Source organism: Rhinopithecus bieti, unplaced genomic scaffold (genome assembly GCF_001698545.2).
Source record: "Rhinopithecus bieti isolate Rb0 unplaced genomic scaffold, ASM169854v2 scaffold_947, whole genome shotgun sequence".
In the NCBI taxonomy this organism is placed as follows: Eukaryota; Metazoa; Chordata; class Mammalia; order Primates; family Cercopithecidae; genus Rhinopithecus; species Rhinopithecus bieti.
Window position 1 is genome coordinate 4,763,944 of NW_016803664.1, and position 23,854 is coordinate 4,787,797.

The following is a 23,854-nucleotide window of genomic DNA, read 5'->3' on the forward strand; positions in this document are numbered from 1 at the left end:
ATCCCAGCACTTTGGGAGGTAGAGACGGGCGGATCACGAGGTCAGGAGATCGAGACCATCCTGGCTAACACGGTGAAACCCCGTCTCTACTAAAAATACAAAAACTAGCCGGGCGAGGTGGCGGGCGCCTGTAGTCCCAGCTACTCGGGAGGCTGAGGCAGGAGAATGGCATAAACCCGGGAGGCGGAGCTTGCAGTGAGCTGAGATCCGGCCACTGCACTCCAGTCGGGGCGACAGAGCCAGACTCCGCCTCAAAAAAAAAAAAAAGAAAAAAGAAAAAAAAGAAAAAAAGAAAACTGCTACCAACTACCATGTCTGTAGGAAGTAAGGTGACTCCATGGCCTATAATCACTGCATAAAGAAAGGACTCCTATTTTAGTTAAATGCAGCTCCATTTGCTTTGAAAACTGGGTTTGCAGAGGCTTCAATTCAAGCCTTTCCTGAATGGCGAGATAAAAGAGGTATCTGCCTAAGATGGCAGCCCAGTGAGCCTGCCACTGCGGCCCCACACTCCCCCTCACACCACAGCTATGTGGTGCTCTGCGCAAAGGCTGAATAATGGGGTGTCTCAGGTACTCTCGCTCCTGTTTTTTTTTTTGAGATGGAGTCTCACTCTGTTGCCAGGCTGGAGTGCAGTGGCGCGATCTCGGCTCACTGTAGCCACTGCCTCCTGAGTTCAAGCGATTCTCATGCCTCAGTCTCCCAAGTAGCTGGGATTACAGGTGCCCGCCACCACGCCCGGCTAATTTTTTGTATATTTAGTAGAGACGGGGTTTCACCATGTTGGCTAGGATGGTCTTGATCTCCTGATCTTGTGATCCGCCTGCTTCGGCCTCCCAAAGTGCTGGGATTATAGGCGTGAGCCGCTGCGCCCGGCCTGCCCATGTTTTCACATTATACTAGTAGATATTTGTGGATGACACAGCCCATGCTGTAGAACAGAATAAAATTACAGGGGTGGAAAGGGACCTTCAATCCCTTACTTTCCAGAAAGGAAACTAATACTAGAGAGATCATGTCCTCTCTCAGGTCCTCTGTCAAGAGTGAAACCAAGTGACCTCACCAATGTCACAGATTAAGAGTAGTGGAGCCACAGCAAGTGTCCCAGCCTACTGCCTTTTTACCATTCTCAGCCCCTTCTGTCATCTATATCTAGCCTCAAGTCCCCAAGTAGCATCTTTTTTCTGATCTACTTACTCAGTGACTCCGGGGTCTATTTCAAGAGGCCCTAAACCTCTTGTGCTTTAGAATAGACAGGATCGGCCAGGCGCAGTGGCTCGTGCCTGTAATCCCAGCTCTTTGGGAGGCCGAGTCGAGTGGATCACCTGAGGTCAGGAATTCAGGACCAACCTGGCCAACATGGTGAAACCTCATATCTACTAAAAATACAAAACATTAGCCAGGCGTGGTGGCAGGCGCCTGTAATCCCAGCTACTTGGGAGGCTGAGGCAAGAGAATTGCTTGAACCGGGGAGGCAGAGGTTGCAGTGAGCCGAGATTGTGCCACTGTACTCCAGCCGGGGCAACAGGGTGAGACTCTGTCTCAAAAAAAAAAAAAAAAAAAAAAAAGAGCAGACAGGATCAATATGGGGGCTACAGGCTGGGTGCGGTGGCTCACACCCGTAATCCCAGCACTTTGGGAGGCTGAGGCAGGCAGATCACTTGAGGTCAGGAGTTTGAGATCAGCTTGGCCAACAGAGAGAAACCCCGACTCTACTAAAAATACAAAAATTAACCGAGTATGGTGGCATGCACCTATCATCTCAGCTACCTGGGAGGCTGAGGCAGGAGAATCATTTGAGTACAGGAGGTGGAGGTTGGAGTGAGCTGAGATCACGCCACTGTACTCCAGTCTGGGCAACAGAGCAAGACTCTGTCTCAAAAAACAACAACAAAAATGTGGGCTACAGATTAAGAACCATAATAGTACCAAGTAACATTTAGGAGCCCATGCTATGTGTATCGGATACTGTTCTAAGTTGGGTATTTTATGGGGTAAGAAAGAATGGTGCCATAAATGACCACAAATTTTTCTCTAGCGTCTTGTGTCTCAGAAATGGTCTCCCCCTCAAAACCACAAGCCAACCGTATCTTTTCAGCGTGGCCAGTGGACCATATGGACAGTCAAAAAAATAACCTGAATGATGATCACAGCCCCTAATTACTGCTGCAAAAGCTAAATGGGTACAAAGTTTATTTGATATTTCATTAAACAAAAACCTGAATTCCAAATACTTTTCTGCGAGTCCGGTTGAACCTTATCTGATATTTCATCAAACAAAAACTTGACTTCCAAATACTTTTTTATGAGTCTGGCTGCTTCTTTGGGGCAGGAATATTAAGGGGTGAGAAAGGAATTGTCCACACTCCCAGAGGGCCACAAACACCTCACTAAAGGAGAGGGGCTGCATCTGCCAAATGAAGAGAAATATCTCTTCCTGTACCTTGTTGTAAGTGTAGGGCGTCGGTGAGGTAGGTATGATGCCAGATTTCTCCTTCTGATGCCTTCTTTGCGCCTCCAATACCTGTTAAGAGTCAGACCAAAGGGGACCATTTACTGAAAATCACACCCCCGATAACCTGCCTTCAGACAGGCTACTGTAAGACTGAAGGAGGTAAACAACTGGCAATCAGCCATCAAAAAAACTCCACATAAACACTACACTTCCAAAAACGTTTTTTTCTTACAACCAGTAATTTACCCACCAGCCAAGGAAATACTCAGGTCAAGAACATGAAGATGAAGTTCCTAGAGGAGATTCTCTCTTGTTCCTGCCCATCAAGGAATCTGAGATCACTGACTTTTTCCTGGGGATAGCCCTTATGCCTATGCAAAAGCAGACCTGTCCAGCAGATGAGCTTCAAGCCATCTGTTACCATCAGGGACTATAACAGTCATGTCTGTCTAGGTGTTAAATGCTCCAAGGAGGTAGCCACTGCCACTGTGAGACCATTATCCTGGCCAACCTCTCTAATGTCCCATGAGGAGGGCCTCCAGAGGGGGACACAACATTAGCAGCCCCACACTGTTCCTAGAAAAGTGACAGGACGCTGAGGCTCTGTGCTAGGGGACTTTATCCCACAGCCAGACCTACTTGATACTGTCTCAGCCCGTGCCCATGAAGCTGGGGCGGATGGGATACAACTGCTACCCCTTAGCCAGGGGCTGCACTGCCATCTTGGGCAACTTTGCAAAGGCCATCTTCAATGCCATCTCTAAGACCTGCAGCTATCTCACCTAATAGAAATTCACTGACCATCTTATAAAAACCTATACTAGGCCCGGCGCAGTGGCTTAAGCCTGTAATCCCAGCACTTTGGGAGGCCGAGACAGGCGGATCACGAGGTCAGGAGATCGAGACCATCCTGGCTAACCCGGTGAAACTCCGTCTCTACTAAAAAAATACAAAAAACTAGCCAGGTGAGGTGGCGGGCGCCTGTAGTCCCAGCTACTCGGGAGGCTGAGGCAGGAGAACGGCAGGAACCCGGGAGGCGGAGCTTGCAGTGAGCTAAGATCCGGCCACTGCACTCCAGCCTGGGCGGCAGAGCCAGACTCCGTCTCAAAAAAAAAAAAACCCTATACTAGGCTGGGCACGGTGGCTCACACCTGTAATCCCAGCACTTTGGGAAGCCAAGGCAGGCAGATCATGAGGTCAGGAGTTCGAGACCAGCATGGCCAACGTGGTAAAACCCCATCTCTACTAAAAATACAAAAATTAGATGGGCATGTTGGTGGATGCCTGTAATCCCAACTACTCGGGAAGCTGAGGCAGAAGAATCACGTGAACCCAGGAGGTGGAGGTTGCGGTGAGCCGAGATGGTACCACTGCACTCCAGCCTGGGCAACAAGAGCAAAATCCCATCTCAAAAAAAAAAAAAACCTACTCCAAAGTCTCCATGCAGAGGACCTGGGCTCCAACCATGACCACCACATAGAGTTTTTACACAAGAACAACAAAGTGAGTTAATTAAACCTGAAAAATAAAACACCATTCACAACAGCAGAAAAAATATTAAACATTAAGAATAAATCTCACAAAGATGTGAGAGACCTATAAACTGACTACATCATACTGCTGAGCAAAATTATGAGACAAACATGAATGGAGTGATACAGCTTGCTCATAGGTCAGAAATCTCAGCACCCCCCACACTGAATGATAGCTCTAAAACAACCCCAGTCAAATCTCCCAGTAGGCTTTTTTATAGAAATCAACAGCTGACTGTAAAGTTCACATGGAAATGCAAGGAAGTTAGAATAGCAAAAACAACTTTGAAAACGAAGAACAAAGGTGGAGGGCCAATGCTACCTGATTTCAAGAATTATTATAAAGCTACAGTAATCAAGACAGTGTGGTATTGGGGTAAAGACAGAAAAAGAAATCAATGGAATAGAATAAAAGAAATCAATGGAATAGAATAAAGAGTCCAAAAAAAAATTCACACATATATGTTCAATGATTTTTGACAAAGGCTCAAAAGCAATGCTGCAGAGAAAAGATAGCCTTTTTCATGAACGGTTGCTTCTGAGGGTGGGGCTTAAAAGATAAAAATGGCAGCTGGGCGCAGTGGCTCACACCTGTAATCTCAGCACTTTGGGAGGCCGAGGTGGGCAGATCATGAGGTCAGGAGATCAAGACCAGCCTGGCTAACACGGTGAGGCAGGAGAATGGCCTAAGTAAACCTGGGAGGCAGAGCGTTCAGTGAGTCTAGATTGCGCCACTGTGCTCCAGCCTGGGCGACAAGAGCGAGATTCTGTCTCAAAAAAAAAAAAAAAAAAAAAAAAAAAATATATATATATACACACATACACAGATATATGTAAAAACAGAACAACAGGCTGGGCGCAGTGGCTCACACCTGTAATCCCAGCACTTTGGGAGGCCGAGGCGGGCGGATCACGAGGTCAGGAGATCGAGACCATCCTGGCTAACACTGTGAAATCCCGTCTCTACTAAAAAATACAAAAAAAATTAGCCGGGCGTGGTGGCAGCGCCTGTAGTCACAGCTACTCAGGAGGCTGAGGCAGGAGAATGGCGTGAACCCGGGAGGTGGAGCTTGCAGTGAGCCGAGATCAGGCCACTGCACTCCAGCCTGGGTGACACAGCAAGACTCCGCCTCAAAAAGAAAAAAAAAAAAACAGTCAGTTGGATGTGGTAGATCATGCCTGTAATCCCAGCAAGTTAGGAGGCTAAGGCAGGAGGATCACTTGAGCCCAGAAGTTCAAGACCAGCCTGGACAATGTGGTCAGGCCCCATATCTTAATTAAAAAAAAAAAAAAAAAAAAATCTTAATTAGCCAGGTGTGGTGGCATATGCCTATGGTCCCAGTTCCCTAAGGAGGCTGAGGTGGGAGAATCGCTTGAACCCAGGAGGTTGAGGCTAAAGTGAATCGTGATTGTGCCACTGCACTCCAGCCTGGGTGGCAGACCAATACCCTGTCTCCAACAAAAAAAAGAAAGAAAGGAATTCATATCCAAAATATACAAAGAACTCTTAAATTCAATAATAAGAAAATAACCCAATTTTGTAGATACAGAAAAGGTCTGAACAGGCACTTCCCAAAGAAAATATACAGAAGGCAGGTGCACACACAAATGTGTACACTCAAGAAAAGATGGCAGACATCATTACTCATTAGGGAATGCAAATTAAAACTACAAAGAAATACCACTACATATCCACTAAAATGGCCAAAATTAAAAAGACTGACCACACCAAATGCAAGTGAAAATGCAGAAGACCTGAAACTTTCATACACTGCATGAAAAAAATGAGCTAATGGAATCATTTGTAGGCCAGAAATATTAAGGAAAAAAATAGGCCGGACACAGTGGCTCACACCTGTAATCCCAGCACTTTGGGAGGTCAAGGTGAGTGGATCACCTGAGGTCAGGAGTTTGAGACCAACCTGAACAACATGGCAAAACCCTATCTCTACTAAAAATACAAAAATTCTCCGGGCGTGGTGGCGCATGCCTTTAATCCCAGCTACTCGGGAGGCTGAGGAAGTAGAATCGCTTGAACCCAGGAGGTGGAGGTTGCAGTGAGCCAAGATCGTGCTACTGAACTCCAGCTTGCATGACGGGAGCAAGACTCCATCTCAAAAAAATAAATTAATTAATTAAAACCACAACAAAATATTACCTCACACCTTTTACAATGGCTATCATAAAAAAGATAAAAGATAAGTGTTGACAATGATGTGGAAAAAAGGGAACCTTTGTACACTGTTTATAAGAATGCGTATTAGTATGACCGCTATGGAAAACAGTGGGAAGGTTCCTAAAAAAATTAAAACTAGAAATACCTTATCATCCAGCAGTGCCACTACTGAGTATGTATCAGAAGGGAAGAAGGGAAGGGAAAGCAGAAAGAGAAAAAAGGATGAAAGAAAAGGAAAGAAGGATGAAAATACAAAAGATCAGAACTCCAGTTCCCTGTACAGTCTAACATACATGTAATTGATTGGAAGTCTCAGAAATCAAGTAGAGGAGTAGAAAAATCGTTGAAGAGATGATGTCTGAAAATTTCCTAATTTTATTTGGATCCAAGGAGCTCAAGAGATCCCTGGCAGGAAAAACAAAGGAACAAGGGTGCACACATAATCAAATTGTTGGGCCATTATTTTTAACTTTTATTTTAGGTTCAGGGGTATATGTGCATTACACATGTAATTATACAGGTGAATTGTAGTGGTTTCACAGGGGTTTGGTATACAGATTATTTCGTCACGCAGGTTATAAGCATAGAACCTGGTAGGTAGTTCCCTCCTTCCACCCAAATTGTTGGACTTCTATTTCTACTAGGATATAGAGAGCTGGAAAGTGTCAAAGATAAATTATAAAATCATCACTCTTTTTTTTTTTTTTTGAGACAGAGTCTTGCTCTGTCACCCAGGCTGGAGTGCAAAGGCTGAATCTTTGCTTGCTCACTGAAACCTCCACCTCCTGGGTTCAAGCAATTCTCCTGCCTCAGCCTCCTGAGAAGCTGGGATTACAGGTGGCTGCCACCACGCCTGACTAATATTTTGTATTTTTAGTAGAGACGGGGTTTCACCATGTTCGCCAGGCTAGTCTTGAACCCCTGACCTCAAGTGATCCACCCCCCTCCAGCCTCCCAAAGTGCTGGGATTACAGGCATGAGCCACAGCGCCTGGCCCATCGCTTTTTTTGAACCCATCAAGGATCAGGTCTCAGGGCAACCAATTATTCTGAAATCTTTAAGTCAGGCCCTTCCAAGGAGAGATGGGGAGTGAACGCTGGCTCACCTATGGCAGAGCCCAGGAGGAAGTGATATCACATGCTATTTGGGTAAAAAGAATTAAGCGAGGTTTTTAACCAACTGCTAAAGGCAAAATGTGGGCTAGGATAAGAGTCCAGACCCCGTAGGAGCCACAGAAAACAAGGAAGACTCATGCTGCTCCCATGCTCTTCTGCACAGACTTCCACCAGATGTTAATGAGACTCAAAAACACAGGTTCTGCCCAACAGCAGAGAAACAGAGATATCTCTCGGTCCCCTATTGCCATCACTCTTTCTGCAGGCTTGCAGGGATCAAGCGGTAACTGACAGCAATCTACTGCTAAGGGGGGGCCAAGACTGTAAAGAGAGATCCCCTCTGAGGTATAGGTGCACTAGCAAGGCCAAGGCTGAGGGTAGAAGTGGAATATTTAAATAAATAAATAAATAATGGCATTTCAGACCTCACCTAACCAGAAGGTAACAAACAGGATCCCATGCCAGTGGGGCACTGAAGACAACGATAGCAACAACAAAACTCACACTCAGCTCAGCTTTTGAGTAGACCGATTTAACCCTCAAACCTAACACTCGGGCCGAGCAACAGAAGAGGCATGCCCACTTTTAGGCTCTCAAAAAAAAAAAAAAAAAGAAAAGAAAATCCTAATAAATCTACAAAAAATGTACTAGACTTAATAAATGAATTTAGCAAGGTCCCAAGATACAAAGTCAATATACAAAAATCACTAGTATGGGCTGGGTATAGTAGCTCACGCCTGTAATCCCAGCACTTTGGGAGGCCGAGGCTGGCGGATCAGGTCAGGAGATAGAGATCATCCTGGCTAACACAGTGAAAGCCTGCCTCTACTAAAAATACAAAAAAAATTAGCCAGGTGTGGTGGTGGGCACCTGTAGTCCCAGCTACTCAGGAGGCTGAGGAAGGAGAATCGCTTGAACCCGTGAGGTGGAAACTGCAGTGAGCAGAGATCATGCCACTGCACTCCAGACAGGGCAACAGAGTGAGACTCCATGTCAAAAAAAAAAAAAAAGTCACTAGTACGGCCAGGGGTGGTGGCTCACACCTGTAATCCCAACACTTTGGGAGGCCCAAAGCGGGGTGATCACCTGAAAGTCATGAGTTCGAGACCAGCTGGCCAACATGGTGAAAACCTGTCTCTACTAAAAATATACATTTTTATTTTTTGTATTTAGAACAAAAAAATACATTGTGCCTATACCTGGATATACCCCATTTTAGGATTCTTAAGTTTTTCTGCAATACAAGGTAACATAATCCCAGGTGATTATAACTTGGAATCTTGGTGGGGCCCAAGGTGTGTGGTGGCGGGTGCCGCACTGTCATTCTCCAGAGGCTGGACTATGGAGAATTGCTGAAACCGGGAGGCAGAAGGTTGCAGTGAGCTTGAGAATTACGCCAACTGCACCTCCAGCCTGGGGTCAATCAAAAGAGCGAAATTGCCATCTTCAAAAAACAAACAAAAACCAAAAAAAACTAGTATTTCTATAAAACTAGTTAAATTGAGAAAATGGCGGGCGCGGTGGCTGACGCCTGTAATATCCAGCACTCTGGGAGAGCCGAGGCATGCGATCCACGAGGTCAGTGAAATGAGATTCCATCCCTGGCTAATCATGGGGTGAAACTCCCGTCTCTAACTAAAAACACAAAAATTAGCCGGTAGCGTGGTGGCGGGCTCTATGTCCCATGTTACTCGGGAGGCTGAGGCAGGAGAATGGGCGTGAACCTGGGAGCGGAGCTTGCCAAGTGAGCCGAGATTCGGCCACGCACTCCAGCGCTGGGCGACAGAACGAGACTCCTCTCAAAAAAAAAAAAAAAAAAAGTTAAGAAAATGAATTTTTTTTTTTTTTTTTGAGAGGCAGTTTCACGTCCTAGTCTCCAGGCTGCAGTGCAATGGCACGATCTCACTCATGAGCCCCACTTGGTTCAAGAGAGTCTCCTGCCTCAGCCTCTCAAGCAGCTGAGATTACAGGCACCGGCCACCACACCTGGCGAATTTTTGTATTTTTAGTAAAGATGGGGTTTTACCATGCCGGCCAGGCTGGTCTCAAACTCCTGACCTCAGGTGATCCACCTGCCTCAGCCTCCCAAAGTGCTGGGATTACAGGCGTGAGCCACCACGCCCAGATGAAATGTTTTAAAATATCATTTCCAATAGCATCCAAAAACAAAATTTAAGGATAAATTTAAGAAAATATGTGCAAGACCTGTAACATTAAGAAGTATAAACATTTTTGAGAAAAATTAAAGACCTAAATAAATGGAGAGATATATACCTTGTTCATCGATTGGGAGACTTTTATATTGTTAAGGTATCAATTCTCTCCAAATTCATCTATAGATTAAATACAATCCCAGTCAAATCCCAGGAGGCTTTTCTGTTATACAGAAGTGAATTCTAAAATGTAGAGAAATGCAAAGGATCTAGAATAGCCAAAACAATTTTGAAAAAGAATGAATCTTAAGTCAAGACTTAATATAAAGCTACAATAATCCAGATGCTCTTGCTATAAACACATACATATATTAAACAAACAGAATAGAATCCAGAAAAGACCTGCAATTCAGGCCAGGCACAGTGGCTGACGCCTGTAATCCCAGCACTTTGGGAGGCCAAGGCGGGTGGATCACGAGGTCAAGAGATCGAGGCCATCCTGGCCAACATAGTGAAACCCCATCTCTACTAAAAACACAAAAAATTAGCAGGATGTGGTGGTGGGCTCCTATAATCCCAGCTACTTGGGAGCCTGAGGCAGGAGAATTGCTTGAACCCGGGAGGCGGAGCTTGCAGTGAGCCGAGATTGCACCACTCCCGCCCAGGCAAAAAGAGCGAAACTCCGTCTCAAAAAAACAAACAAACAAACAAACAAAAAACTGCAATTCAATGATGCAATCCTTTTACAAATCCTTTTACAAATGATGATTTGTAAAAAACAAATGATGCTGCAACAACTTGACACCCTGAAGGGGGAAAAAAAGAACCTTGTCTCTCATTTCATACACACACAAACTCAAATGAATTACAGACCCAAATATAAAAACTAAAGCTATAACATCTTATAAGAAAATATCAGAGAAAGTATTTATGCTTGTGGATCTCAGGAACAAAAGTACTAAGCATTTAAAAAAAAATGGTGAAATAGACTTCATTAAATTCAAAACTTCTGCTATTCAAACGCCATTAAGAAAATTAAAAGGCAAGTCATAGACTGAGATAAATATTCATGATATATATATGGAAGGCAGAATAATGGGCCCTCAAAGACGTCCATGTTATAATCCCTGGGATTATGTTACCTTGTATTGCAGAATAATTAAGTTAAGAATCTTAAAATGGGGAGTTATCCAGGTAAGGCCAATGTGATCAGCAGGGTCCTTACAAGAGGCAGGCAAGAGAGTCAAAGTCATAGAGAGAGACATTCACTGGAAGATGCTGCGCTACTGGCTTTGATGATGAAGGAAGAGGCTACAAGCCAAATGATGTAGGCAGCCTCTAGAAGCTGGAAAAGGCAAGAAATGCCTCCAGAAGGAACACAGCCCTGCTGACAACCTTGATTATAGCACTGAGTACCATTTCACACTTCTCATTTCCAGAAGTATAATACATTTCTGTTGTTTTTATCTACTAAGTTTGTGACAATATGTTACAGTAGCAGTAAGAATACAACATACATATGGCAAAGAACCTGTGTCCAGAATATTTTGAAATTCTTATACCTCAATTCTTTAATAAGAAACCAACAATAACAAAAGGGCAAAAGATGAATGCCCATACTTCACAACAGAATGGCCAATAAACTTGTACAAAGTGCTCCAAAACAGTGGCCATCAGGACAATGTCGTGATTAAAACCGTAATGAAGTAACACTCTGCCCCTACTAAAATGACTAAGATGACAAATGCTGACAAGCAACAAGCATGAGGCGTTAGTAAAAATGTGAAACGATTAGAACTCTACACGTTGCAGGTAGAAGCATAAAATGGTATAACCATTTTGGAAAAAAGATACGGGCATGGGGGAACATGTCCCCGAAAACCTTAAATGAAGTGTTCCTAGCAGCTTTCTTCATAATAGCCAAAAATGAGAAACAACCCAAAATCCTGTCAGTGAATGGAAAAAACAAATGCAGCTTAGGTATATAATGAAATACTACTTGGCAATGCAAAGGAAGTAACAAGTGATAAATGCAGGAAGATGGACGAATCTCAAAAACATGCTAAGCAAAAGAAATGAAGCTTGGAGCCGAGTGGTGCCATCTCGGCTCATGAAATTTGGAGGGGGTTCAAGTGATTCTCCCAACTCAGCTTCCTGAGTAGCAGGGATTACAGGTATGCGCCACCAAGTCCGGCTAATTTTTTGTATTTTTTTTAGTAGAGACGGGGTTTCACCGTGTTAGCCAGGATGGTCTCCATCTCCTGAACTTGTGATCCGCCCGTCTCAGCCTCCCAAAGTGCTGGGATTACAGGCATGAGCCACCACGCCTGGCTAAAGTTGATTTTAAAAGAATAAAAGATCTACACCAAATAAAGCAATCTGTAGGTTTCTAAAGTTAAGTTCTCCCTCTCCCATCTGTAATATATGCCTACTTGTGCTGCAGAATAGAAGGAACACAAGTCTATTGGCAGCTTGGTGACAGATCTTAGGACAGAAACAGCACATGCTTACCTGGGGTGCTACATAATAAGGGGTGAACTGGGGTGTCATCAAGTCACCTTGGTCAATCTTGGCAAATCCAAAGTCACACAACTTCACTGGGGCATCCTGAAATTTAAAAAAAAAGGAATCACTGCTCTAGAGTACTCAGTAAACATTAAAGGAAAATCCAGGTGCAAGACATGTTACCCTGAGCTCTAACAAGTTTCTTTCTGGCTGAGATGCGAGCTTATGAAAATAACATGTCCCCGGGTCTGGAGACAATGATTCACACTGAGGAACTGTTCTTAGTAATGCAGAAGTAAGGAATTCCTACCCACTCACACAGCTATTTTTGCTTTAGAACTTGTAAGGGCAGCACTAACGTCAAGGTCTTGGCCTAGGGCCCCTTCACTCTATAAGCCCATCACCTCTCATCAGTCTGGGTTACTTCACTCTTTTTTTTTTTTTTTGAGACGGAGTCTCGCTCTGTCGCTCGGGCTGGAGTGCAGTGGCCGGATCTCCACTCACTGCAAGCTCCGCCTCCCGGGTTCCCGCCATTCTCCTGCCTCAGCCTCCCGAGTAGCTGGGACTACAGGCGCCCACCACCTCGCCCGGATAGTTTTTTTGTATTTTTTAGTAGAGACGGGGTTTCACTGTGTTAGCCAGGATGGTCTCGATCTCCTGACCTCGTGATCCGCCCATCTCGGCCTCCCAAAGTGCTGGGATTACAGGCTTGAGCCACCGCGCCCGGCCACTTCACTCTTAATATCTGCCATTAAGCTTTGTGACAGCCAGAGCAACTTATGTGGTGGGACATGGGGCAGGGGACAGGGCTGAAAGGGAAAACACAAATGAAACCATCAAGTTTCAAGATAATACATAACTGCATATAGATTCCTGCCCCTTCCCAAAAGTCCTCCAAATAATATCCAAAATCATAAGTACCACAAACACGTATCAGTATCATCCAAAATTATCAATGCCGGGAGTACAGTAGTACAGCTTCTCTGAGTCTCTAGCAAGGGAACGAGTAGAAGAAACAAGCTGTTTGAAGCACTTTGGCCTAAAGCTTCTTCACCATGAATTCGGAGCACTCCAAACACACCCACTCCTGAACTATGTTAAGAGTAGCAGCACTAAAATGCAGAAAAACAAGTCTTCTCACCAAAGAGTTATCCTTAAAAAGCAGATTTTCGGGCTTGAGGTCTCTGTGCGCAATGTTTAACAAGTGGCAGTGCCGCAGAGCCAAAGCTATCTGAAAAAAGACACAATGGAACAGCCACTTCTTAGAAAAGATCGCTCTTTAATACACCTGGTGTACAGAACTCAGGATGTTAAAAAACAAGCCTTCATTAAGACTGCGTTCAGTTTCAATTTCAAAGCAGAAATTAAGAAAAACTTGGAATACCAAGAAACAGAATGGATTAAGCTTAGTTTAACTGCAACTTGTATTTTGTCAAACAGAAAGAAAAATATGATGGTACAGCAATTCTTTGTCAGAATAAACTGATGGGTAAATTCTGTAAGGAATGGGAAAAATGAAATGCTCCCACTTTCATTCATCTGAGGTATGACAGGCACTGCAGAAGAAACACCTAAGCTGAGCAATGGTCAGCAGGCGTGGTCCCCATAGCAGGGCTACCGGCAGGGGCAGGACAGCAGGATCGCCTGGCTCAGACAAGAATGGCACTCTCCAGGGAGCTGAGAGTCAATAAATCAGCTGACTGGGTTTTTCCAACTAATACTGGAAACTCATTTTGCTCATCATGCTTGTTGAAAATGTTGCCTGTTTATGTGGATTTGAAGGGGTTTTATTTTATAGAAGATTATCAGAGCTCATCCTTTAATCCTAATATTTGAAAAAATTAAAGGTATAATTTTAAAAATCAAACAGAAAGAATAGATTCTACTTGTTCTTTAACTCTCAATATGGAATTTTCTCAGCAATCCAAGTATCAGTTCCTCCCTACCAGAAAGGAGGCATCCAGAAATGCTTAAGGTTCATGGTAAACTTGGAAGAACTTTTTATTAAGAAGCAATTGGGCTGTGCTTCCTAATTCTCTTTGCTTTGCTTGCTTGGTATTCTGAAGATAACCCTTGAGGGTTTAGCTTTTCACCTCTGCAGGAAGTGATTATCAGTTGGATTCCTCGTATTGTTCGTGACATAAATCATTTCTATAGCAATAAAATGTGATGTCAAAATAGAATATAACCAGGCATAATCCAGAATTACAAAGATCTTAGGATATTATTAAATATGAAGAAATCACAGAAAGGTGGCTCACATGCAAGAAGCATCTTATGTACAATTCTCTTAGAATATATTTTTATACCATACAATCTTTCAGGTGGTATCAGCAGCATTTTATTGCAAAGTCCAATAACAGCACATGCCTAAAGATACCTGCAGTCTACAAAGGAGTTAAGGTCACCTTCCTTCCAGAATTTATTGAAATCTCACAGCAGCCTCAGGAAACAGTTGACAACCAATTAAGAACACAGTACCCCCACCCCCAAGTATAAAAGGGGTCACATTTCTCCTGTCAAAACATCTTTTCTGATTACATAACAAAGCAGGCAATGAGAAGTCAAATAGAGCTTTTCTTTAAGTTTTCTTTTCTTCCCCCCAATGAAATTGCGCTTGTTAACCAACTTTGTTGGCAGTTTGATTGGTACCTGGGGTTAACTTGCCTGCTTTGTTACTTGGCTGGCTTGCTTCTCTGTAAAGTGCCGGTGCTGGCTGATTCTGTGAAATAGCTCTCCCCCTTCCATCATCTCCATTACAATTAAGAGTCGGGCCCTGTTTGAAAGCATTTGATTTTGTTAAGTTAAAAAAAAAAAAAAAAAGAAAAAGAAACAAAAAACCCCTGAAACATTAAGAAGCTGACCTAAAGATACTGCATCTACAAAGTGTGTAACAACTTCCTAAATCCAGGATAACACAGTTACTAAGAACAAAAATTCTCATGTTCTGAAAAAAAAATTTTAATGTGATTTTTGGCTACCATTCTTTCATATATGCTTCCAGCTTCCATCCAAATGCTTTCACCAGCAGAGCACAGTTGTGAAAAATAATCGTTTGATTTCCCATTTAATTTTAAAATTCTATCTTCTTTTTCCATCTGGAAAATTCCTACCCTTCCTTCAAGTCCTAGCTTCCACACAGCCTCTGTGAGACACATCTCCTCCCAGACTATAGTTAGCAGTTCCTCTCCTTTGTAAGCTTAGAATATTTTAGGGATGCCTGTCTTTAGTGCCTATTGCACTGCTATGATGATGGGTTTACATCTCAGTCTTCCCCAAAAAAACCATACCTTATTTAATTTTGAATTTCATCAGAGACTTAGAATGCCACCCAATATGCCTGCCAAACATTTGTTAACTAAAAGAATAATGTTGATTTCTTTCTTTAAAAGGAAAGTCAGACTAAGCAATAATAAAAGCTTTTTGTTTTATCAGCCTCTAAGACTTTGCCTAGAATAATATTTGGGTCCCTTTCACTGATTTGAAATAGAATCTGTTTAAATTCCACATTAAATGCTTTCTTGAAATGAGAAAGTAATCAGAATAATCAGGTGACCTGAAGAGTGGTAGGGGCATAGATGAAATTAGACTGGCCACAAGAGGATTACTGTTGAGGATGGATCATGAGAACTTGGGGATTCATTACATAATTCTGTCTGCTTTTACAAATGCTTGACATTTTCCAAATTACAAAAAGGGAGATGGAGGGGGAGGGGGAGAAGGAAGGGCACAGGAAGGGAGGGTAGGAGGAGGAAGGAGAGGGAAGGGAAGAGAGCACATAAAAGAGAGGATGACTCCACTACACATTGGCCTACATATGGGCATATGATGATGACACTGTGTAGTCTTACCTAGGGCTGGACTCATGAGGAAACTGGACACTGTTGGCAAACACTTCAATAATCTGAACTATGTTTGGGTGTGTGGCACACATCATGTGCAGACGTACCTTAAAGAGAACAGAGGAAATGTTTCCATAGGTAGGCGATACCAACATTTTCTCTCCAAAAACTGACCACACTAGATACAAGCCAATTACAATAAAAACTTAATCACCCAGAATGACGTAAAAAACCAGTGTTTTCAAAGATTATCTCCTTAAGAAGGCTTTCTCCATGAATAAAACCTCACCAACAGATTTACTTCCTACCGTTCCATTTATTTGCAAATGAAAATCCGGCAAACAACTCATTTCATTTTAGAAATTATTCACATCCCTTTATGCAAAAGAAGTCCTTCATTGCACATGTTATTAGAATGTCATTACCATATCCAGATAATTTAAAAGCAGTGTATAGCCAGGGTCAGTGGCTCACACCTGTAATCCCAACACTTTGGGAGGCCAAAGCGGGCAGATCACTTGACCCCAGGAGTTTCACACTAGCCTGGGCAACATGGCAAAACCCCAGGTCTACAAAAAGTACCAAAAAAATTAGCCTGGCATGGTGGCAAATGCCTATGGTCCCAGCTACTCAGGAGGCTGAAGTAGGAGGATCACTTGAGCCTAGCGAGGTCAAGGCTGCAGTGAGCCGTGATTGTGCCACTGCATTCTGGCCTGGGTGACAGAGTAAGACCCTGTTTCAAACAGAAACAAAAACCCAACGTATATTTTTAAAAACTAAAGGCCGGGCACAGTGGCTCACGCCTGTAATCCCAGCACTTTGAGAAGCCGAGGCGGATGGATCACCTGAGGTCAGGAGTTTGTCAAGGCCAGCCTGATCAACATGGAGAAACCCTGCCTCTACTAAAAATACAAAAAATGCATGGTGGTGCATGCCTGTAATCCCAGCTACTCAGGAGGCTGAGGCAGGAGAAGCTTGAACCCAGGAGGCGGAGGTTGCAGTGAGCCGAGACTGCGTCATCGCACTCCAGCCTGGGCAACAAGAGCGAAACTGTCTCAAAAAGAAGAAACAAACTAGAAACATCCTCAGAGTCCTCCTGTAGCATCACTTTTATACACCATTCACCTGACCCTTCCTCGTGCTATTTTATCTCCACCTTTAAGTATCTTTTTCAATAAGCAAAACTGAGGTAAATCTGAATACATGAGGGTACAAGAATCATATTAATTTTAAAAGAACAAGAGGTGGCTGTAAAGAAATGACTCAATGGCCTTTGACAGATCTAGGCCTACTTTACAATGCTAGCATGAATGGGGAAGAGAAGTAAACTTTGGACATAAAACTTTTTATGCATCACTGTATTCTCTTTAGGAAGCCACCTTACTTGCAAAAGAACAATTCTTAGGCACTTCAAGTATTTAAGTTGAGGCAATAAAGCATACCTCATTTCTAGCTTTTGGACGATCAAGAAGAATTTTCAGTGCAAACCGTTCTTGAGTAGATTTCTTTACACAGACTCTAGATTTGGAGGGAAAAAATCAATCAGAGATCATATATGTTAGAATGAAAATTAATTTAACACATATTTTCTTTGAGATTTGTACTTCTCATCAAGGATATGGCCAGGTGCATCAGAACAAACTTGCCCCCAAGGGTAGCAGGTGAGGGCGAAGAAGCATCTCACCCCTCTGCCCAGCAGCCAATGCTCAGGCCTCAGCTTCTAAGTCACACAACAGCAACTTGCTGCTGTGGGTCAATGAAAAAATAATGGCCTCAGCTGGCTACAGGTGACTCTCACAGTGGCCCCACAGTCTCGACATCTTTTTTTTTTTTTTTTTTTGAGACAGAATCTCGCTCTGTGACCAGGCTGGAGTGCAGTGGCATGATCTCAGCTCACTGCAATCTCTGCCTCCCTGGTTCAAGCGATTCTCCTGCCTCAGCCTCCCGAGTAGCTGGGATTATAGGTATGCACCACCACACCTAGCTAATTTTTGTATTTTTAGTAGAGATGGGGTTTCACCATGTTAGCCAGGATGGTATCAATCTCCTGACCTCATCATGATCCGCCTGACTCGACCTCCCAAAGTGCTGGGATCACAGGCATGAGCCACCACGCCTGGCCAGACATCTTAAATGACTCTATAAAAAGACCATGGCGACTCAGTTACTCTTAACTAATTTCTAAATACATGAGAAAAAGCCTAACATAAAAACCTGTACTTGTTAAATTCAGCCAGTTTCTCAAACCTGGCACATTTGATGTGTCTAATTCAAGATGTATTTCAAATGGCCCTTCTCAGAGTTTGCACATGCCAACATTTTGCCATAGTTTCTCATATGGATCGCTTACCTAACTGGACCACTAATTCCAGCTCCCAGCTTCTGAGTCCAATTGATACTGTATTCTTCTAAAATGGAAGTTTCCTATTAATATAAAAAAAGGGAGAGGACAGAGAATGATTCCCCAGTTAACAAGCTGAATAAGCAGAGATGGGACAACAGATGACCTGTTGCTCAACAGCTCATCTTCTAAAACAATCTGATAAGCAGAACTTTGTGTTCTACAGGGCTTTATAACTAGACATTTTGTCTAAATGACAATGACTCAGTTACACATTGTTTTCCAATTTTCCAACAAGAAAGCAAAGACTTGAGGATAAAAGGAAATTATTCAGCTCATCTACAAGGTACATTTCCATAGACAATCAACGCTTTTGGGGGAATCTGAGAGGAAGATATTCTTTCAAAATGCTTCAATTACTAAATGCCTCTTTGCTACAATGGTCAAGTATTCTAGAAAGTGAGATTCTAGAAAGACTAGTCAGATATATGCTGCCAAGCTATAGAGGCCTATATACCTGAACAAGTTGATTACATTATTGGAATAACTGAATAAATTGAGACTTAAAAGTTCAAAAAAAAATAGCAATTAATCAATACCATAGTAACCACCTAATTTCCAACAGCACCATTTTGTGTACAGATATATTGTGTCATATTCATTATGTAAGTATATTTCTGATATAAATAACTCAACAGTTTAGGATAGAGCCTCTACAGTTTAATGAAAGTTGTAATGGAATTCCTGGCTAACTATTGTATGTTAGCTTCTGTTGCCATATGCTTTTAGATAAAAAATAATTTAATTCATTCATTCATTCACTCACTTATTTATTATAAGAGACAGGGTCTCAGCCAGGCTCACGCCTGTAATCCCAGCAGTTTGGGAGGCCGAGGCAGGCAGATCATGAGGTCAAGAGATCGAGACCATCCTGGCCAACATGGTGAAACACCATGTCTACTAAAAAATACAAAAATTAGCTGGGCATGGTGGCACGCGCCTGCAGTCCCAGCTACTCAGGAGGCTGAGGCAGGAGAACTGCTTGAACTCAGGAGGCGGAGACTGCAGTGAGCTGAGATTGTGCCACTGTACTCCAGCCTGGCAACAGAGCAAGACTCCATCTCAAAAAAAAAAAAAGACGGCCTCACTCTGTCACCCAGGCTGGAGAGCAGCGGTGTGATCATTTCTCACTGCAGCCTTGAACTCCTGGGCTCAAATGATCCTACCACCTCAGCCTCCCGAGTAGCTAGGAAAACAGGCACACACCACAACATGTGGCTAATTTTTTTCTTTTTTCTTTTTTTAGAGACAGGGTCTCCCTATGTTGCCCAGGTTGGTTTCAAACTCCTGACTTCAAGCAATCCTCCTGCCTCAGCCTCCCGAATAGCTGGGGTTATAGGCAAGAAAGTCATATATTTATTTTTTATTTGTTTATTTTGTGTGTGTGTGTGAGATGGAGTCTCGCTCTGTCGCCCAGGCTGGAGTGCAGTGGTGCGATCTCGGCTCACTGCAAGCTCCACCTCCAGGGTTCACGCCATTCTCCTGCCTCAGCTTCCCGAGTAGCTGGGACTATAGGTGCCTGCCACCACGCCCGGCTAATTTTTTGTATTTTTAGTAGAGATGGGGTTTCACCGTGTTAGGCAAGATGGTCTCGATCTCCTGACCTCATGATCCACCCACCTCGGCCTCCCAAAGTGCTGGGATTACAGGCATGAGCCACTGCGCCTGGCCGAAAGTCATATATTTAAATTGTGATAGTCTAAAATTCATTTTTGCAGGGTTCCACAGGTAAAATAGGAAACCAGCTGCAGACCTTAAGAAAGTCAAAATCCTGCCAGGCGCGGTGGCTCATGCCTGTAATCATAGCACTTTGGGAGGCCAAGGTGGGAGGATCACCTGAGATGGGAGTTCGAAACCAGCCTGACCAACATGGAGAAACCCCATCTCTACTAAAAATACAAAATTAGCCAGGCGTGGTGGCGCATGCCCGTAATCCCAGCTACTCAGGAGGCTGAGGCAGGAGAGTCGCTTGAACCCAGGAGGCGGAGGTTGCTGTGGGCCAAGATCACGCCATTGCACTCCAGCGTGGGCGACAAGAGCGAAACTCCGTCTCAAAAAAAAAAAAAAAATCAAAATCCATAAGACTTTTACATTGTTTTGTTGCAATGAAAATCTGATAGATCATATGTAGCACAAGAATCCTGCTTGCTAGTATATAGGAATAGGATATTTGGTCATGTAATACATACTCATTGCTCATGTAATACATACTCACTGAGCAGCTAGTATATCAGGCTAAGTTCAGACATGAAAACAAGGCCTCTACCCAGTGAATGTGCCAGGCTTGGAAAGTCTTCATGTCTACCCCTTTCTGTGTCCAATTCTTGGTAAAGGTTCTCAACATACAGTAAATAACTATGGAATAAATGACTAGAAAGGAATTAATCCCTAGAAGGGCAGACTAAAGCCCTATGATGAAGGGATATTGAGTTAGGAGGACCCAGCAAGATTGCTACACAAACTCCCTTCTGAAAAACTGTGCATCAGGGTTATGGAGTTTGTCAAGCTCACACAGTGAGTTATGGGCACTATCAAGGTTATAATCTATGGATCTGGTATCCTCTACCATCCCCTATCCCAAGCACCTTTCCATCTATTAAGGGTAACTGCCCAGGCCCTAGCATAAAGATTAGGAACAAGTACTGCCCAATCAGAGAGGTCCTAGGCTCCATCTTCACTCACCACCTCCTAAACAGAACTCAAACCTACCCACTTAACCTGCCTACTTCCTTCACTTATCTGCTACATGACCTGTTTGACTTAGGAGTGTCTGACGAGACCCAGGGGAATAGAGTAGTGGGAAGGAGGGAGTTGAAGCAGAATTTAAGCATTGTGGTGAAAACTGTTCCACTCAACTAATGGAATCATACACTCACAGGAGACTATGGAAAATAAGATTTGTTCTACTGAATTACTCATTACAATCAGAGTTTATATGCCCAACCCCTTGGATGTAAAAATAAGTTGACCAAATTCTCCATTGTACTTTTTTTTTATTTTTTTAGACAGAGTCTTGCTCTGTTGCCCAGGCTGGAGTGCAATGGCGTGATCTGGTCTCACCACTTCCCGAGTTCAAGCAATTCTCCTGCCTCAGCCTACCAAGTAGCTGGGATTACAGGCTTGCACCACCACACCCAACTAATTTTTGTATTTTTAGTACAGATGGGGTTTCACCATGTTGGCCAGGCTGGTCTTGAACTCCTGACCTCAGGTGATCCGCCCACCTAGGCCTCCCAAAGTGCTGGGATGACAAGTATGAGCCACTGCGCCTGGCCCTCCACTGTACTTATTAAGTTAGTACCCTACCTGATGGACAGCCAAGAAAGTTGAACTTGTAGAGACTCTGATTGGAGTTTTAACACTGAACTTTGCAGAAGGTAGGAGAAGCACTATCAGGCTCCCCTATAGCTGAATTTCTGGACCCCATTTTTTTTTTTTTTTTTTTTGAGACGGAGTCTCACTCTGTCGCCCAGGCTGGAGTGCAGTGGCCGGATCTCAGCTCACTGCAAGCTCCGCCTCCCGGGTTCACGCCATTCTCCTGCCTCAGCCTCCCGAGTAGCTGGGACTACAGGCGCCCGCCAGGTCGCCCGGCTAGTTTTTTGTATTTTAGTAGAGACGGGGTTTCACCATGTTAGCCAGGATGGTCTCGATCTCCTGACCTCGTGATCCGCCCATCTCGGCCTCCCAAAGTGCTGGGATTACAGGCTTGAGCCACCACGCCCGGCCTGGACCCCATTTTTATACTTCCTGTCCTTTTTCCCAGGCTTAATTCTTCCATCTTTGTTGATGGTGCCATAAACACTAGCCAGAGCTAAGGCTTCACTGAGCCCAACTGGGCCAAAGAAGTTAACACACACCTTTCAACTAGACTGTCCACAGCTGGCACATTTTCTCACATATTTTAATGACAAAGGAGAAGGTAGGAAAGCATGGTCAATTAAAACAGTTTTACTGAAGGAAATTATGGACTACTTCAAAGACATCAATGACAAACGCAAAGGCTGGGTTGTGCTAAGAAATATATACACTACCTTAAATTAATAATGATACAAACATTTGGAATAAAATCATTTTTGAGAATTATCCAAGACAAGGGGTCAATAAATTTAGCCACTGCCTGTTTTTGCAAATAAAGTGTATTGGAATATAGCCATACCTACTGGCTTTCATACTGTTTTTGGCTGCTTTCACACTACAACAGAGTTAAGGGGTTGCAACCACAGGGACCACAAGACCTAAAATATTTCCTATATCACCCTTTACAGAGAAAGCTTGCTTTTCTAAACACTGTTCTAGACCACTGGATCTCAACAATAACTGCACATCACAATCACCTGAGATTTTTTTAAAGCTACCTGATGGTGCCCATAATCCCAGCATTTTGGGAGGCTGAAGCAGGCGGATCAGAGGTCAAGAGTTCAAGACCAGCCTGACCAACATGGTGAAACCACATCCCTACTAAAAATTAAAAAATCAGCCGGGCATGGTGGTGGCACCTATAATCCCAGGTACTTAGGAGGCTGAGGCAGGAGAATCGCTTGAGCCTGGGAGGCAGAGGTTGAAGTGAGCCCAGATCACACCATTGCACTCTAGCCTGGGCGACAGAGCGAGATTCCATTTCAAAAAACAAACAAACAAAGCAACAACAACAACCAAAACAAAAAAAAACTACCTGACACAAAGAGGATTCCAATACGACTTGTTTGAGAAGTGGCCTGGGCATTAGTCCTCTATTCCTACTTACACCTTTACCTCTAGTAAGGCAGACCCTAGTCATTCTCTGAAGCTCAAAAACTAAGAAAAAAATGGAAATTCTTTCCCCCCCCAAGATGGAGTCTCGCTCTTGTTGCCCAGGCTGGAGTGCAGTGGCGCAATCTCAGCCCACTGCAACCTCCGCCTCCTGGGTTCAAGCTTCTCCTGCCTCAGCCTCCTGAGTAGCTGGGATTACAGGCGCCCACCATCGCACCCAGCTAATTTTTGTACTTTTAGTAGAGACAGGGTTTCACCATGTTGGCCAGGATGGTCTCCAACTCCTGACCTAAGGTGATCTGCCCACCTCGGCCTCCCAAAGTGCTGGGATTACAGGCGTGGAAATTCTTGTATTCACAGCATGAAGTGGTAGGCAATTCCTCACCACAATGGAAAAGTTAAAAATTAAAATTGTCAGAAAGAACTATTTTAATACAGTGTAAATCAAACAAACTGAGAAGTACAGATTCTTGAAATATCTGCTAGAGATTCACGTAAAAATAGTAAGCTTTCTAGCCTAGGATCCTGCCATCCTTCTACCCCTCTATTCCCACTGCTTACAGCATAGTCAGGTGGTGACAGTGCTAGTTTTCCCAGCATGGGGCCAGCTATGGAAATCAGCAGTTCTGCTGCTGTAGGGGGTGGACTCAATTTGGGGTGAGGAAGAAAATTCATGGATCTGCCAGCTAAAAGTTGTGAATGTGGATGGAAATGAATAGCTTTGGCAGTGGTCCTTGTTAGATGGGCAGAACATCCAGAGATTTAATGGGAAAATCCTGAAACAGAGCCATAGAAAGGCTGAGTTAAGCTCTTCACATGACCATCACTGACTAGGAAATTATACCTAAGAGAATCAGGAAAAACTGAAAACCAAAGGAGACTTTAGAGCCAGTTGCAATTTTTTAGAGTTTCTCCAAACCCACATA

General features: G+C 43.6%; 1 protein-coding gene across 4 annotated transcripts in view; it reads right to left on the reverse strand.

Moving 5' to 3' along the window:
* The window catches only part of MAPKAPK5 (MAPK activated protein kinase 5), a 54,703-nt gene that overhangs the window by 14,153 nt on the left and 16,696 nt on the right, over positions 1-23,854 (reverse strand). For 3 of the 4 annotated variants that reach the window (XM_017847305.1, XM_017847301.1, XM_017847308.1), the window contains 7 exons: positions 18,129-18,202; positions 17,221-17,296; positions 15,788-15,885; positions 14,604-14,712; positions 13,078-13,167; positions 11,943-12,038; positions 2,444-2,524 (listed from right to left, as the gene is read on the reverse strand). In XM_017847305.1, the coding sequence (XP_017702794.1) occupies positions 2,444-2,524; positions 11,943-12,038; positions 13,078-13,167; positions 14,604-14,712; positions 15,788-15,885; positions 17,221-17,296; positions 18,129-18,202 (624 nt within the window). The remainder of the gene's footprint in view (positions 1-2,443; positions 2,525-11,942; positions 12,039-13,077; positions 13,168-14,603; positions 14,713-15,787; positions 15,886-17,220; positions 17,297-18,128; positions 18,203-23,854) is intronic. The other variant, XM_017847309.1, reaches the window with a different exon arrangement.